At 49.2% G+C, this 16,502-nt stretch overlaps 1 protein-coding gene across 1 annotated transcript in view; it reads right to left on the bottom strand.

Annotated features, from left to right (window-relative positions):
* CCDC61 (coiled-coil domain containing 61) overlaps positions 1-14,810 on the bottom strand; it is an 18,996-nt gene extending 4,186 nt beyond the window's left edge. The window contains exons 1-6 of the mRNA XM_015564400.1: positions 13,879-14,810; positions 13,088-13,246; positions 12,750-12,832; positions 9,790-9,947; positions 8,306-8,467; positions 4-50 (exon numbers count right to left, since the gene is read on the bottom strand). Coding sequence (XP_015419886.1) covers positions 4-50; positions 8,306-8,467; positions 9,790-9,947; positions 12,750-12,832; positions 13,088-13,235 — 598 coding nt within the window. The 5' untranslated portion in view covers positions 13,236-13,246; positions 13,879-14,810. The remainder of the gene's footprint in view (positions 1-3; positions 51-8,305; positions 8,468-9,789; positions 9,948-12,749; positions 12,833-13,087; positions 13,247-13,878) is intronic.
* Positions 14,811-16,502: the final 1,692 nt, after the last annotated feature.

Genomic DNA, 16,502 nt, shown 5'->3' with positions numbered 1-16,502 from the left:
GGCCCAGCTGGGCCTCCAGCTCCCGCTTCTCGGAGGCTAGGCGCGACGCCCTGGGTGGAGGGGAGAGAGGGAGCGGCGCTGGGGAGCCGAGAGGCACGTCCCTTCTCCCCATTCCTGCCGGGTGCGCACGCACCACCGTTTCACCTTCCCCGCAAATGGGAACCCACCGCCCCAGCGGCCCCCGTGGTGCCATCACCCCCTCCTCCGTTTGCCCCACACAAGGACTGGCCACATGACGCCCATCCCGCCCACCGGGGGACACGGCTGTGTTGAGTTCTACCTCCCAAACAGACCACCGATCCGCCGGTCTCCCCTCAGCCTAACCCCGGGTCCCAGCCTCCCTCTGGCCCTTGGCCGGTCTCACTGCTCACTCACCAGAGGACCCTCTAAAATGCATACAATCAGGCACTAAATGCTCAAAGTCCTCTGAGAAACAGAGGTACACACAGGCTACCACTCGCAGCACGTTTTGTAATACAAGAGAGTGGAAATAACCCAAATGTACATCAGCAGGGAACTAGCTGGATGTCTATGGTACACCCACTAAATGTGCACCACACACCCTAAGAAGGAGCAGGGAGATCTCCATTCCTGTCAGGGTCTAAGTTTAGAAACAGCACAGAAAGAATTTTAGTATGTCTCTATGTGAAAGAAAAGGGGAAATAATAAATTATAATGTTCATATTTTCAAAAATATATAAGGATAAATCAAAACTTTAAAAAGGGAGGCGCAGAGGTGGCAGCAGGGATAGAAGCTGGACCTCTGAATGTACCCTCCTTGTTAGTTTTGAATTTGAAACTATGAAAATATTTTATGTAAATAAATGTTAATAAAAACAATCATTAAAATTTTAAAAGAAACTGGCTCAAACAGATCTAACTGTACATCAGAGTTAGTGGCATATTGGAGAATTATGTCAAGTGACAAAACACACACACACACACTTTATTTCAGCAAGTAGGAAATAAGTCTAAGGAAAAAACTGCGAAGAAATCTTAAACTTCATTCAGTACTCTTCTTATTAGTAATTATATTGGTGTCATTAGGATAAAGAAAAGAATTATGTTACTATAACTAGAAATTAAGATTTTCACTATGAGAAAAGACATACACATCAAAGAGGTGAACATGGACATCATTTTTCTCTTTCTAAAAATGTATATCCTTGCCCTGACCGGTTTGGCTCAGTGGATAGAGCATCGGCCTGCGGACTGAAGGGTCCCAGGTTCGATTCCAGTTAAGGGCATGTACCTGGGTTGCGGGCACATCCCCAGAAGGGGGTGTGCAGGAGGCAGCTGATCGATGTTTCTCTCTCATCGATGTTTCTGACTCTCTATCCCTCATCCTTCCTCTCTGTAAAAAATCAATAAAATATATTTTTTTAAAAATAAAATAAAAATGTATCTCCTTTCAGGCTCTTCCCACTAACAAGGCCTAAAAGTAATGTCGACCCAGTGGCAATTAGCACCCCTCATGACCAGACTGTGATCTCTAAAAAGAATTTCCCACTCAAAGAAACCACAGCTCCTTGGGAAAATTACTTAAACCAGTTCTGAGGCTGGAAAAGCACAAGAAAGTCCAAGACATCTGACAGGCCAGAAAACAGCCTCCCAAAATACACGCATGCCAGACCCCTAGGCCCTGTGCATGTCACCTTATGTTGGGTCCAATAAAATCAAGCCCCTTGCCCGGCCAGAGTGCCTCAGCTGGCTGGGGCATCATCCTCTGCACCAAAAGGTTGCCAGTTCCATTCCCGGTCAGGGCATGTGCCTGGGTTTTGTGTTCAATACCCAGTCGGGGAGCACACGGAAGGCAACCAATTGATGTTTCTCTTTCTCTCTCTCTCTCTCTCTCTCTCTCTCTCTCTCTCTCTCTCCCTTCTTCTCTCTAAGCATTTCCTTGTGTGAGGATTAAAAAAAAAAAATCAAGGACCTTAACATGAGGAGAGTATAAAGTGGCCCTAAATATAACCAACAAGTGTCCTTATAAGAGAGAGGCGGAGGGAGATTAGAAGAGAAGGCAAGGCCACTACAGGCAGAGACTGATTGGCATGAAGTGGCCACAAGCCCAAGGAAGATGGCAGCCACCAGCTGGGAGGGGCGAGAACTGGGTTCTGTAGAGCTCTGCCCAGCCAACACCTTCATCTCATCCAGTGACCGTGATTTCAGACTTCTGCTCTCCACAACTGTAGCGGAATACATGCCTGTGGTCTCAAACCACAGTTTATGGTCATTTGTCAGAAAGCCATAGGAGCCCTAACTGGTTTGGCTCAGTGGCTAGAGCATCGGCCTGCGGACTCAAGGGTCCCGAGTTCGATTCCGGTCAAGGGCATGTGCCTTGGTTGCGGGCACATCCCCAGTGGGGAGTGTGCAGGAGGCAGCTGATCGATGTTTCTCCCTCATTGATGATTCTATCTCTCTATCCCTCTCCCTTCCTCTCTGTAAAAAATCAATAAAATACATTTAAAAAAAAAGAAAGCTATAGGAAACCAACATAGCATCAATTCGTTTTAAATTTATGCATTCACAATGACAGTAAAAACTAGACAAAACTCATCGATCTCCATGGAGGATGTAAGGCAACCAACTAATTATTCTGACAAAAGTTAAATAAAGTAAAATAAAAATCAAGCATTAATCATGCCGTCCCCGTAGGAAATGTACCTCAGGGAAGCAAAGTAGTGATGAGAGGATGAATCCCCGCTAAAAAAGGTATTAGAGAATTAGATCATTGCCCTTTAAAACCCCATCTAGCCACTGACTGTCAATAGCTGCTAAACTACATATTAACTCAATGGTTATCACCTGGCCTGAAGATCAAACTCAATTAAAGATCTGAAATACAGTGGAGCCTTGACTTAGAGTGTCCCGACTAACGAGTTATTTGAGATACCAGCTGTCTCTCCGCAGAGTAATTTGAGTTAATGAGCTCCTTAACGAGCTCCTTAATGAGCTCGGTCTCGGAATGAATTATACTCGTAAGTCAAGGCCCCACTGTATATAGAGAGATGCTTATGTTTGGGGCAAAATACTGAATTTACCCTTTGCAACCAATACCAAGACAAGGATGCCACCCATCTTTACTTCTCAACGTAATGGGGGTCCTCGCCAGTGCAATGAGGCAAGAAATATAAACGAAAGATAAGGATTGAGAAAGAATTAGCAAAACTCATTTGTAAACATTGAAAATCAAAAAGAATCTGACAAATAAGACCTTTGACTGGTTACTATATATAAATATCAATTATACAAAAGGCAATGTGACTTACATTTAAAGTAAAGAAACCATTAACAAAAGCATCTAAAGCAGCCGTGGGCAAACTACGGCCCGTGGGCCGGATCCGGCCCGTTTGAAATGAATAAAACTATTGAAAAAAAAGACCGTACCCTTTTATGTAATGATGTTTGCTTTGAATTTATATTAGTTCACACAAACACTCCATCCATGCTTTTGTTCCGGCCCTCCGGTCCAGTTTAAGAACCCATTGTGGCCCTCGAGTCAAAAAGTTTGCCCACCCCTGATCTAAAGTGTGATGGAGCAACATTATTGAGACATTATATGAGACAGAAACTTGTTTATAGATTGAAATACACACTACAGTGTTTATAAAGATCTCTCCCTAAACAGTTCTATTGATTCAATGCAATGCCAGTCAGATTTCCAACAAGTTTTTTGTGCTTGTGCTGAAAAACCTATTGATTCTGAAATTTATATGGAAATGCAAATTGCCAAAAATATATGGAGCCCTGGCCAGTGTTGTTCAGTGGTTAGAGTGTTGGCCCATGAACCAAAGGGTTTCAGGTTCATTTCCAGTGAAGGGCATGTTCCTGGCTTGCAGGTTTGATCCCCAGCCCCAGTCAGGGCAAGAACGCGAAGCAACCAATCGATGTGTCTCTCTCCTTCCACTCTCTCTAAAAATCAATGGGGGGAGGGGGTAATATGTTCAGGTGAAGATTAACAACAAAAATAACTTGAAAATGAAAAACAAAAGGGAGAAACTTGCTCTACCCATATCAGACTAATTACAATGCTACAGTAATTAACACAGGATGGTACTAGAACTAGGACAGACAAATAAACCAATGGCCTGCAGAGCACAGAACCCCACTATGTATAAACATGACAAAGGCGACAATGGCTGAGCAGGAGGGAAAGGACACTTCTCAATAAACGGCACTGGGAAAGGCCCTCCACCTCACCAAACACCGATTCCAGGTGGACATGAGTGTGAAAAGCAAAACACAAAGAATTACCGACGATGACATAGGACCGTGGTCAGCAAACCCCGGCTCGCCAGCCACATGCGGCTCTTTGGCCCCTTGAGTGTGGCTCTTCCACAAAACACCACGTGCGGGCGCGCACGTACAGTGCAACTGAAACTTCGTGGCCCATGCGCAGAAGTCGGTATTTTGTGGAAGAGCCGGTATTTTGCCGACCACTGAAGGAGAATGTCTTCATGACACTGGAAGAAAAGGATTTTAAGTTAAGACATAAAAATTAATAACTGCAAAGAAAAATTTACAAATGAGTTTACATAAAAATGAAGAACCTCTGTGTATCAAAAGACATTATTAAGACAGTGAAAAGGCCAAGGGAAGGAGGGTTTCTGAAACACACAAAATTAACAAAGGGCTTATGTCCAGACTATATTAAGAACTCCTGGAAAGCAATGAGAAACAGAGGACCAGAAGAAAAAAAGGACATGAAAGGTGAATAGGCAACTCACAGAGGAAACCCAAGTGGCTACTAAACAGGAAAAAGTGCTCAACCTCCTGGGGTAGCTGGGGAAATGCAAATGAAAACCACCAAGAGGCCCTAACCGGTTTGGCTCAGTGGCTAGAGCCGGGGTGGGCAAACTTTTTGACTCGAGGGCCACAATGGGTTCTTAAACTGGACCGGAGGGCCGGAACAAAAGCATGGATGGAGTGTTTGTGTGAACTAATATAAATTCAAAGTAAACATCATTACATAAAAGGGTACGGTCTTTTTTTTTTTTTTTTAGTTTTATTCATTTCAAACAGGCCGGATCAGGCCCGTGGGGCATAGTTTGCCCACGGCTGGGCTAGAGTGTCGACCTGCAGACTGAAGGGTCCTGGGCTGGATTCTGGTCAAGGGCATGTATCTTGGTTGCAGGCTCGAACCCCAATAGGGGGCGGGCAGGAGGCAGCTGATCGATGATTCTCTCCCCTCACCGATGTTTCTAACTCTCTGTCTCTCCCCCTTCCTCTCTGTAAAATCAATAAAACATATTAAAACACATAAAACACCAAGAGAGGCGGGCCAATGGGAGCCTCATAGGAGAGGAGCCCAGCTCTCAACATCAGATCTCATCAGTGCCAGCAGCCCGGCAGGAGGCAGGTGCGCAGCAGCACCAAGTGTCTTTCAAAAACCTCAACCTGATTAGCTGACAGGTTTGATAACCACATCACCAGAAATACGGAAAACAGAGCAATACCTTAACTGTGGAGATAAAATCAACAAAATCCAGACTGCAGGAAACTCTACAGGACAAGTACCCTGGCTTCTCCCACTAATACGTCGCATGAAAAAAGGGGGGTGGGGGGGGACTAATAAATTAAAAGATTTAAGAAACACACCGCCCTGACCGGTTTGGCTCAGTGGATAGAGCGTCGGCCTGCGGACTGAAGGGTCCCAGGTTCGATTCCAGTCAAGGGCATGTATCTTGGTTGCCGGCACATCCCCAACGGGGGGTGTGCAGGAGGCAGCTGATCGATGTCTCTCTCTCTTATCGATGTTTCTCTCTATCCCTCTCCCTTCCTCTCTGTAAAAAATCAAAATATAAAAAAAAGAAACACATCAAAAACTGCAATGTGTACTTATATTTGGATATTAATTCACACAAGCCAATTACAGAAGACATGTGAGACAATGCTTCTGCTTTTATTTTAAATGTCCTGTATGTTAAAGACACATATTGAACTGTTTACAGAGGAATTTTTTTCTCAGGGGAGAGGGGGGAACATAGACCAAACAAAGATGGGCAAAATGTGGTGACCACTGAGGCCGCGGCACAAGTACATGCACATTGTACTACTGCCTACTTCTGTGTGTGTGTGCTTGGAATGTTTCCTAATAAAATGTTTCTCAAAATCTGTGGCGCCCCCAAACCCTCCAAGGAGCTTCCCACGCAGCCCCTTCCAGCAGACAGCCCCTCCCCCACTCCTCCCACCTTCCCCGGCCCGGTGCTCAAGCCAAGCTTCTCTGAGCAAATACGGCTCCCTCCTCCCTCTCCAGGTGGAGGGACTCCACTCATCCTTCAAACATCACCTCCCAGGGGGCCGCCGGCCCCCAGCCGGGCTAGGTCTGTCCCTGCTCTCCTGGCTCTCTGTACATTTCCTTCCTGGCTTCCTCTCTGGTGTTGATCAGCGTGATCATCCGTTTTCTGTCTGGATCCTCCCCCCATGAGGACAGTCACCGGCTGTCTGGCCAGTGGGAAGGAACCTGGGCTGTGACCAGGCTGCCTACATCCAACTCCGCTACACTTACTACAAGCCGGTGACCTTGGGCAGTTTCACTTCTCTCCGTGAAGTGGGACAATAATAATAAATACCTATAAGGTTGTAGGAATCTAGGAAGAGTGCTTAGACCAGGTCTGGCACTGATTAAGGGCCCAAAAAACATTAATAGCGCTGGGTGATGTGTCTGACCCACAGCACGAACTCGTTAAATATTGGATGAATGAACGAATAAATCTTGGAGTCTTCCCAAACTCCCTAACTCCATTGGAAAGCAGCAGCCACTGTCAAGCCGTGGATCTCAGCGCCGAGGGCGCCACCTTGTGGCCATCCTGAGAAACACGCACGCAGGCACACGCCAGGCCTGGGGGCAGCTCCCGATGAACTGACGGTCAAGCTCATCCTGCTTCCAGCCCGCACAGCCCGCTCCTCCCGGAGACCCACAGGGCTCTCCAGCCCCCTGAGCTCTCACATCCGGAGGGAGAGGGTTGGTCCTCCCTGTCGGCACTGAGGACCCAGTCCTGCCAAGAGTGCACAGTGGCGCCCTCGCCGGTTTGGCTCAGTGGTTAGGGTCAAACCGTTAGACCATAGGCCTCCGGACTGAAGGGTTGAGGGTTCATTTCTGGTCAAGGGCATTATTCCCGTCAAGGGCACACACCTCAGTTGCAGGTTCGTGGGGACACGTTTGGGAGGCAACCAATGGATGTGTCTCTTTCACAAGAATGTTTCTCTCTGTCTCTCCCCCTCCCTTCCACTCACTCTGAAAATCTAGGGAAGAAAAAAATGTCCTCAGGTGAGGATTACCAAAAAAACAAAATGCACAGTGGCTGGGAACCCAAAGGGACTTGATGCTGGCTGCCTGGATTCAAGATCTAGCCTGGCCATATTAATCACTGTGACCTGCGGCAAGTTCTCTAACCGCTCTGGGCCTCCGTTTCCTCCTCTGTAAAATAGGGATGACAGCAATGCCTCCTTTGTGAGGATCGAATCATAAAGCACTGAGCGGAGTCCCTGGCACCCGGTTAAACGCTCAAAAACATTCGCTACTGGTATTACTATTATTATTACTACTACTACTATTAGCGCCCCCCCCATGTGGGGGGCCTCCCCCAGGTAGAGACCGAGACCCCAGTCCAACTCCCCCTCAGCCCACAGCACGCAGCAGGCACTCAATATGCCCAACGCCTTTGCTCACTTCCCTCTTTCAGTCCCCTGTTCTCACCACATTCCCACCAAACTCAAGGCCTTTGCACATGCTGTTCCCTCTGCCCAGAACGCTTCCCCAGCCCCTTCTCTGACCCACCCCAAGGCCCTGTCAGGTTCCTGTGACAGCCTTCCATAGCACAGGCTCCCTTTCCTAACCGTCTCCCTTCGCAGTGATACACTCCGGTGCGTATGTATCAACACCCATCTGCCCCTGTGGTGGCACTCACAGGAGGGACAGGGAGGGGACCAGCACAAAAGCACGGAATGGAGCACTTCCTCCCACCCTGTCTTTGCACATGCTGTTCCTTTGCCTGGAATACCACCCCTTACCAGGCCGGGTCAGGGCCCCTTTCTGGGATCCCCCACCCTGCCCACGCTGCGTCTTCACAGATCTGTCTCCCCCACGGGCCTGGGAGTCCGAGGAGGGAAGGGCCAAGATTGTCTCGTCACCACTGTGACCCCAGCACCACCCAGCACAAGGCGGCCAGAGGAGAGCTCAGAAGAAATATCTGGTGAATGATGGACCACCCTCCTACCAACAGTGCTGAGCATAGGGCCTCGCAGTGCATGATGGGATGTGCCCCCGCCCACAGCCCCAACTGCCCACGCCTCCCAGACTCACTGCTCCCGCAGGTGCCAGAGCTCAGCATCCCGGGTGTCCCGAGGGTCCTGGCCGTCCAGCCCTCGAAGGCGGCCCAGCTCCTCCTTCAGTGAGCGGATGATGCCCTGAAGGAACACGGGGTCCGGCTTGCCCTGGTACGGGAGGGGCAGCGGGTAGTGAATCCTGAGGATTAGAACCGCGGCATCTCAGAGGCCAAGAACCCCGAGGGTATCTACCAGACCCTGAGAGCCTTGGGGCACAAAAACACACAGTTCCAACAACTTCACCTTCCCAGAGGCTTACTTCCAAACACAGCTCCCAGCCCCTCCCTGCCCCCTTTGCACCAGTCAGCCCCCCTACCACCCAGGACCCTCTTATATAGCAACTGTGGAACCCCTGGGTCATGTCACTTGCAGACAACCACAATTCTAACTGAGATTCCATAGTAGAAGATTCTGGATATCCTGACCTGGTCCCCTTGGCTGGAGAAAGAAAGGTAGGGCACCTAGATGAGCTGCCTCACCAAGCACTACTCATAGAAGATTGATAACTTCCCACTAGAAAATCCATGAGCTATTAATTAACGGGGCAGACACTATGCCCAGCAACCCAACTGCCATTCCCAACTCCCTTCTCCCTTGCTGCCTCCACTATAAAGACAGACAGCCACTCATTTTCCCAGCATCCCTTTCATGTGACCACTTAGGGCCAAATACTACGGGAAAGGTCATATGACCATTTGTGGCCAAACAGTATAGGAAGTCTGTTGGGAGTCTTCTGGAAACACTTTGTTTTCCTGATAAAAACAGAAGATGCATTTAGCAAGCACAGCCTTGCCCCCTTCCTCTTGCTTGGATGCGTATGCAATGCCTGAAGGTCCAGCAGCCCCTTTGTGACCATGAAGAGATACAGACGAAATCAAAATGCCAACATGTTGCCCTTGCCGGGTTGGTTCAGTGGTTAGAGAGTCTGCCCTTAGACCGAAGGGTCACGGGTTTGATTCCGGGTCAAGGATGCATTCCTCAATTGCAGGTTCCATCCCCAGCCAGGTCTGGGGTGAGTGCAGGAGGCAACCAATTAATGTGGCTCTCTTGCATCAATGTTTTTCTCTCTCCTGCTCCTCCCTCCCTGCCACTCACTCTGAAAATATCAATGGAAAAAATATCCTCGGGTGAAGATTTTTAAAAAATGCCAACGCTTTAAGGATGACATAGAAAACAAACAAATAAAAAACCATAAGGAGCCCAAGTCCCTGATGGAATTGTTGGTTTCGACCACCTGCCAGACATCGTGTTAAGTGATAACTATTGTTTGCTTAAGGCACTGGTGCTGTGAGCAGACACAGCGCTAAATGACACAAACCTCAACCATGGAGATTCCAAAGGCAGGCTCAAAGCAGCATCGCTACCTACTCTGGGCACCCGGGGTTCCTGAGGCCTACCCACATCCTCTCCCAGCCGCCCACCTAGAGCCAGCCTGGACCTACAGCCAGTCCTCTGTCCCACCTGTCGAACTCCACGGAGTAAATGAGAATCAGGTAGCGCTTGGAGTTGAGCTGGGCCGACCTCGGGGCTGAGGGACCTGGGCGGCCCCCCATCTTGCGGTTCCGCAGGGACTCCAGATCTGTGTAGGTCAACAGGTCAAGGGTGACGGATTCGCTGCTCTGTTGGGAGAAGGTGGGAGGAGCTACCACAAGACTCAACATGGCCATGCCCAGAGCTCCCCACCCACTCACTGGGCCTCGCCCGACCCGCTGTGGGAGCTACTAGGGCTTTCCAACGCTGCTCCAGTTGAACGGGATGGCCCTGTCCAAGGTGCTGGCACAGGACATAGAGGGAGAAACTAGAAAGAACTAAATCGGCTCCACCACCGGGGACAGCTTGGGGCTGTGGCTGTCCAAGTGCTGCCCGCCAACCCCTGGGGATCCCTGAGACCCTTTCCGGGAGTCCAAAAGGTCAAAACTATTTGCATTATAATATTAAGATCATTTTGCCCTTGTGCTGTGTTACACTAATGATGCAAAAGTAATGGTGGGTAAATATGCTGGCGCCCGTTAGCAGAAATTCAGCCAGTGGCGTCAAATGTTCTCGTAGTCATGGTACATGCCATGCCGTCTCAGCGGGGGACCAGGAAGGCGAAATAAGCAGACAGACAGACAGACAGACAGATAAAACACGGGAAATGAAACCTGGGAATATCCTTGATGGCGCTGTAAAATGTATTAATTTTATTGCATCTCAGCCCTTACGTGCACAGCGTCGTCGTACTACTGTGTGACAAAACGGGCAGCACGCAGCCCGCTGCAGCCCCGTGCGACAGCTGTCCCAGGAAAGCTCTGTGCCATCGAGTTCTGGGCTAAGTTGGCCACTTTTTCACCAAACGCTATTTTTACTTGGAAGAACCACTGACAGACAAAACCAGGTTACTCAGCCCTGGGTGTCTGGCAGGCATGTTCTCAAAAATGACAGAGTGAGGCTGTCACGTCCAGAAGAACAGCTGACAGGACTTGTTGCCAAGGATAAAATTCAAATGTCAACGGGAAAACGGGAATTTGGGAAACCTTGTATCTGCACAGCCGCGGGATGTGGACAGACTTTCCCGGTGAGATCAGCAAGGATGGTAACAAATGTGACTTCCCGGTGTGGTAGAAGGACACGGGACAACATTCGGAAAAGCTGCACAACTCAATGAACCAGTATTTCCAAATGACCAATACGTGATGTTACAAAATGGGTAATAGGTCCAGGCAAAATGCAAAATACACCAGTAGGTTTTAGTGTAACAGAATACAAAAAGTTCATTGCTAAGGTTTCAGATGCCACAATGCAACCAACCTTTAAGAAACCACCACCTGCTGGGAGGGCGTGTGGGTGGGAGGAGATTAACCAAAGCACTTGTGTGCACATATGCATAACCCATGGACACGGACGATGGGGTGGTGAAGGCCTGGGGTGGGGGGCAGGGGCGGGCTAGCAGAGGTCATGGGGGGGAAAAAGGGACATATGTAATACTTTCAACAACAAAGACTTTTTTAAAAGAATAAAAGAAAAGAAAGCACCACCTGCCCAGTGTTAATGTGTTGGCTAAGAAAGATATGCACAATTATCTGAAAAAACTATGAAAGGACTCCCTTTCGAACCACACGTCCACGTGAGGCAGATTTCTCTCCACATACTGAACACGGGGGAGAACCCAGCAGCTTCCTGTTAGCAGTTTTAAAGTGACACCTAAATAGCATTCCCTTGTCACTCTAAGTTTCAACCAGCGCTTTTTTTTCTAGTACTACTTTTAACTACTTGACATTATATATATTTTTAAATATATTTTTATTGATTTCAAAGAGGAAGAGAGAGCGGGAAAGAGAGATAGAAACACCGATGAGAGAGAATCATTGATCGGCTGCCTCCTGCACGCCCCCTTCTGGAGATCGAGCCTGAAACCCAGGCATGTGCCCTTGACTGGAATCGAACCTGGGACCCTTCAGTCTCCAGGCAAATGCTCTACCCACAGAGCCAAACCAGCCAGGGCTATATATACTTTTTAGTTGTCTGTCTCTCCCACTAGAATGTCAGCTTCATGAAGACAGGGACTTTGTTTTTTTGTTCACTGCTGTATCCCCATGCCAACAGCAGTTCAATTAAATGAATGATTAGCTATATTCACTAATGTAACTAAATTTTTATGAAATATTGTTGAATCTTTCAAAAGCAGGTTAGAGAATACCTTGGGAAATATATCAAATAACTCTAGCCGGTTTGGCTCAGTAGACAGAGGGTCGGCCTAAGGACCAAAGATTCCCGGGTTCAATTCCGGTCAAGGGCACGTACCTCAGTTGCAGGCTCCTCCCTGGCCGGGGCCCTGCTCGGGAGAAGCAGCCAATGATGCAGGCTCCTCCCCAGCCTGGGCCTTGGTCAGGGCTCGTGCAGGAGGCAACCAATCAATGTGTTGTCTGTCTTTCCCTCTCTCCCCGACCCTCCGTAAAAATCAATGGGAAAATATCCTTGGACAAGAATTAACTATATACAGGACAAAAGTACTAGTAGATTTACAGTTGTTTGTATGAAAAATAATACAATAGTTAATAGATAATAATACAAGAATAAACTCTGTGTTTTGCGTACTCACAACTGTAAACCTACTTTTGCCTCACCCTGTATAATTGTAGATATGTAAATGCGCACATACGCACACATACACAGATTCACAAATAAATAGAGAAATGAAGAAATGACCACATTTTCACCAAAATATTACCAGGAGCATTAGGAGTGATTTCTTTCTTCTTTACATTTCTCTGTGATCTGAATCTTCTACATGAGAATAATTCTCATTAGAATTTAAAAAAGTCCATTTACATTTGGGAAAGAAGAAGAGAAAGCGATAGCCCTGCCCCCTCAATGGAAGAGAAGAGAGAAGGTCTTACATCAGATGGGCTTCTACCCCCGGCCCCCAGCCTGGTCCCTACCTGGGTGAGGGCCGACTCCAGCATGTTACAGAAGATGCTGAACTGTTTGAAGTTCCCTGTCTTGTGAGTCAAGTCTTCGATGACTGGGTGGGGAGAAAAGTCCTTCCTGAGCTCTGACACTTGCCCATCCCAGGGCGATGCATCCAGGCTTCCTGACTTTCCCTGACTCCAGTGCCTCCGGCCTGAGGGAGGAGCCCTACACCCCCACCCACCTTAGAGCTTCTGGTCAGGCCCAAGGGGCAGGGGGGCAAGACCCCAATGGCCTCATCTTCTAGGAGAAGCTGATCCCAGGGAAGTACAGGCGAGCCCCCCCCCCCACCCCCGGCAGGCACACTCACAGCTGGCATCGAACTCGCCCCGCCACTGGTCAGCCGTCATGCGGTCCTCCACCTCCAGCTCCAGCACCTGTCCCGACACCACCACCCGCACGGCATGCTCCACACCCCGGAAGACGTAGTCCACCTGCAGGCCGGCCGGCTGGTCCATGGCCAGTGTCGCTGGAGAAGGGAAGGAGACAGACCCAGAGGGGCTGAGCCCGGGCTCAGGAGCCGGACGGTCAGCACTCATTTCCTGGTTCCACCATTAGCCAGCCGTGGCACCTTAGAAAGGAGACTTTGCCTCCATTTCCTCATCTGGAAAATGGGTATAAAACGGCACCAACCTCAGAGTTGACGTGAGGATTAAATTGGCCAGTACACATAAAAGCACTTAGATGGTGCCCTGCACATTACGATGCCCAAAACATGCTGGCTGATAGAATATATGATGTCCAACAAGAGAATCATGATTAATACTATTGATTATTTATTAATCCTTACGTTCATTAAATATTTTTTTATTATTCACTCATTCATTCAGCAAACATTTGCAGAGAAAACTCCAGCTGGAAAGGGGACGGAGAGTACTGAGGTCGGGCGGGGCAGAGATTTCAAACAGGGGTGAGGGCAGGCCTCCGTGAGAAGCCGACATTTGAGCAGGGAACTGGAGGGCAGGGGCGGTGATGTGACTCCCCAGGGAGAGGTCCCCGTGGAGAGAGCAGCCAGTGCTTCATATTATCAATGAAACACTAAGTCGTGCACAGTGAGTTAAAACTTGATTTTATTAGTTAGTCTGTTGTAAGCATAAGCACCTTCTCAGCCGCAGAGCTACTGCTCGCGGTTGGAGCTAGAAGAGAGAGCCAGGCCTCCGCCTCAGCCTGGGCTCTGGGGCTGGTTCACAAGGCGGCCCGGGCTGCCCCGGCTCACTCCAGGCGAGCTGTGTGCAGGGACGTGAGCAGTGACTTAACCTCGCTGGGAGCCGGATTCCTTATCTTTAGAGCAGGTGCCACCCTGGGTGCTGGGGATCTCGGGATCGGATGATGGCCCTACTGACAGGGGGGTGGCAACAGTCAGAGGTAAAGAAAGGTCAGGTAGTGAGGAAAGGGAATGCTGGGGGTGGAGGTGCTCCTTTGGCCCCGGTGGCCAGGGAAGGCCCTCTGAGCAGGGCCTGGAGGGAGGGGGGGACAGGTGAATAGCTGGGGAAGTGTCCAGGCCGAGGGAACAGCCATGTAAAGGCCCCAAGGTGAGTAGTTCCTGGTTTGTTCTAAGAACAGCAAGGAGGGCGACCTGAGGGAGGGAGAGGGTAAGTGATGAGGGCAGGGGTGAACACGCCAGATGACGGTCATGCAGGACAACTAGGCGGGAAAACAGTGCCCATCTCCTTAGACTGGTGAAGGGTGAAATGAATGAATCATGGTAAAATCCTTGGAGAAACTGGGCTATGCCTGACACACAGCAAACCCTCAATACAAACTGGCATCATCACCGTCATCGTCGTCGTCATCATCATCATCATCGCTTCGTTGTTTCTGAGCTTGAAAGGGGCTATAGAGACAAGGCAAGTGTATTCCCTCCCCAGGGTACAGAGGGGGAAACTGAGGCTCAGGGAGAAAAGGGCCCTGTCCAGAGTCCCAAAGCTGCTCCAAAGACAGGGCCTCCCAGGGCTGTCCTCAACCCCCCTCATGCAGACCCTCCTGACTGATCTTCGCTCCCTATCCCCTCCTTTAGTCCTCTCACTCTCCCCAGCAGCTCCTCCCCAAAGTCTGATATCGGGAGAGGTCATACTGTGAGGGAGAAAGAGATGGGCCCTGAAACTCTAGGTCAGTGATTTTAACTTTTTACAGCCCTGGAATCTAATGAGATCTCTGAACACACACACACACACCCCTCCCCCCGCTACCCACTACCACCCCACGCCCCTGCCCCCCAGATAAATGAACAGGCCCGTAACTTTTGCAATAAATTTCAGGAGCCAAGAACCTTGCTTCCAGGCTCTCATCTACAGATCCCCTTCCTCAAAGGCCCAGTGACAACTGCCTCAGCCCCCATGTCCTCACAGGCACCTGTCCCTAGGCCCAAGCTCTTTCTTTTTTTTAAATATATTTTATTGATTTTTTACAGAGAGGAAGGGAGAGGGATAGAGAGTCAGAAACATCGATGAGAGAGAAACATCGATCAGCTGCCTCCTGCACACCCCCTACGGGGGATGCACCTGCACCCAAGGTACATGCCCTTGACCGGAATTGAACCTGGGACCCTTCAGTCCGCAGGCCGACGCTCTATCCACTGAGCCACACCGGTCAGGGCGAGACCCAAGCTCTTGACTTCATTGGCAGAGGGGTCTCTGGTCTTGGAGGGGCTCCTAAAATCTGGAGACCTCTTTCCCCGGAAAATCCACTCTTGCAATTGTGCTTTCATCCTCTGGGCAGTTCAGAGGTCCCTACAACTCCACATTTCAACGTATCACTCATCCCCTGGTCCCCCAAGTGGGTGCCGTGCAGTGCTGGACCTGTCCCCCCTCCCTCCTAGCCCCCCTGCCCTACCCCCTACCCTGAACATACCCCACCCCAGCCTGGGATTCCCTGGGCCCAGAGCCCCTCCCTCTCTTCTCCTTCCCCCTAGCCCCCCGCTGACCCTATGCTTCTACCTGCATCCTCCATCCGTGCTCTGTGACCAGTGGCCCATCTGGTGGCTGGTTCTGTTCCAGCCCCAAGTCTCTCCTAGCTCCTCTCCCCCTCTCAGCTTCCAGACGCCCATCCCAGCCAAGCCTTCAAGGGCTCATTCTTGCCAACCTTCAACGTCAACACTTGAATGTTGTGCTCTATGTGGACACCCCAGAGCCCCACTCTGGCCCACACACAGCAATGAGACAAGAAGAAGAAATAAAAGGCACCCAACTTGGAAAGGAAGAAGGAAAACTGACATTGTTTGCAGATGACATGATACTGTATAGAGAGAACCCTACAGATTCCACGAAAACACTACAGAACTGATAAATGAATCCAGTAGAGTAGCAGGATACAAAATAAATATCCAGAAATCAGTGAATTTTTATACACCAGTAACGAACTATCAGAAAACAAACCCAGCCCTAACCAGTTTGGCTCAGTGGATAGAGTGTCGGTCTGCGGACTGAAAGGTCCCAGGTTCGATTCCGGTCAAGGGCATGTGCCTTGGTTGCGGGCACATTCCCAGTGGGAGGTGTGCAGGAGGCGGCTGATCAATGTTTCTCATCGATGTTTCTAACTCTCTATCCCTCTCCTTTCCTCTCTGTAAAAAAAATCAATAAAATATATTATTTTTAAAAAAAAAAAGAAAGAAAACAATCCCATTTACAACTGCATCAAGAAATAAAATAAAACCCTTAGGAATAAACATAACCAAGGATATGAAAGATCTGTACTCGGAAAATAATAAGACACTGAAGAAAGAAATT

Source organism: Myotis davidii, unplaced genomic scaffold, assembly GCF_000327345.1.
Source record: "Myotis davidii unplaced genomic scaffold, ASM32734v1 scaffold741, whole genome shotgun sequence".
In the NCBI taxonomy this organism is placed as follows: domain Eukaryota; kingdom Metazoa; phylum Chordata; class Mammalia; order Chiroptera; family Vespertilionidae; genus Myotis; species Myotis davidii.
This window is presented reverse-complemented; position numbering and strand designations above follow the sequence as displayed.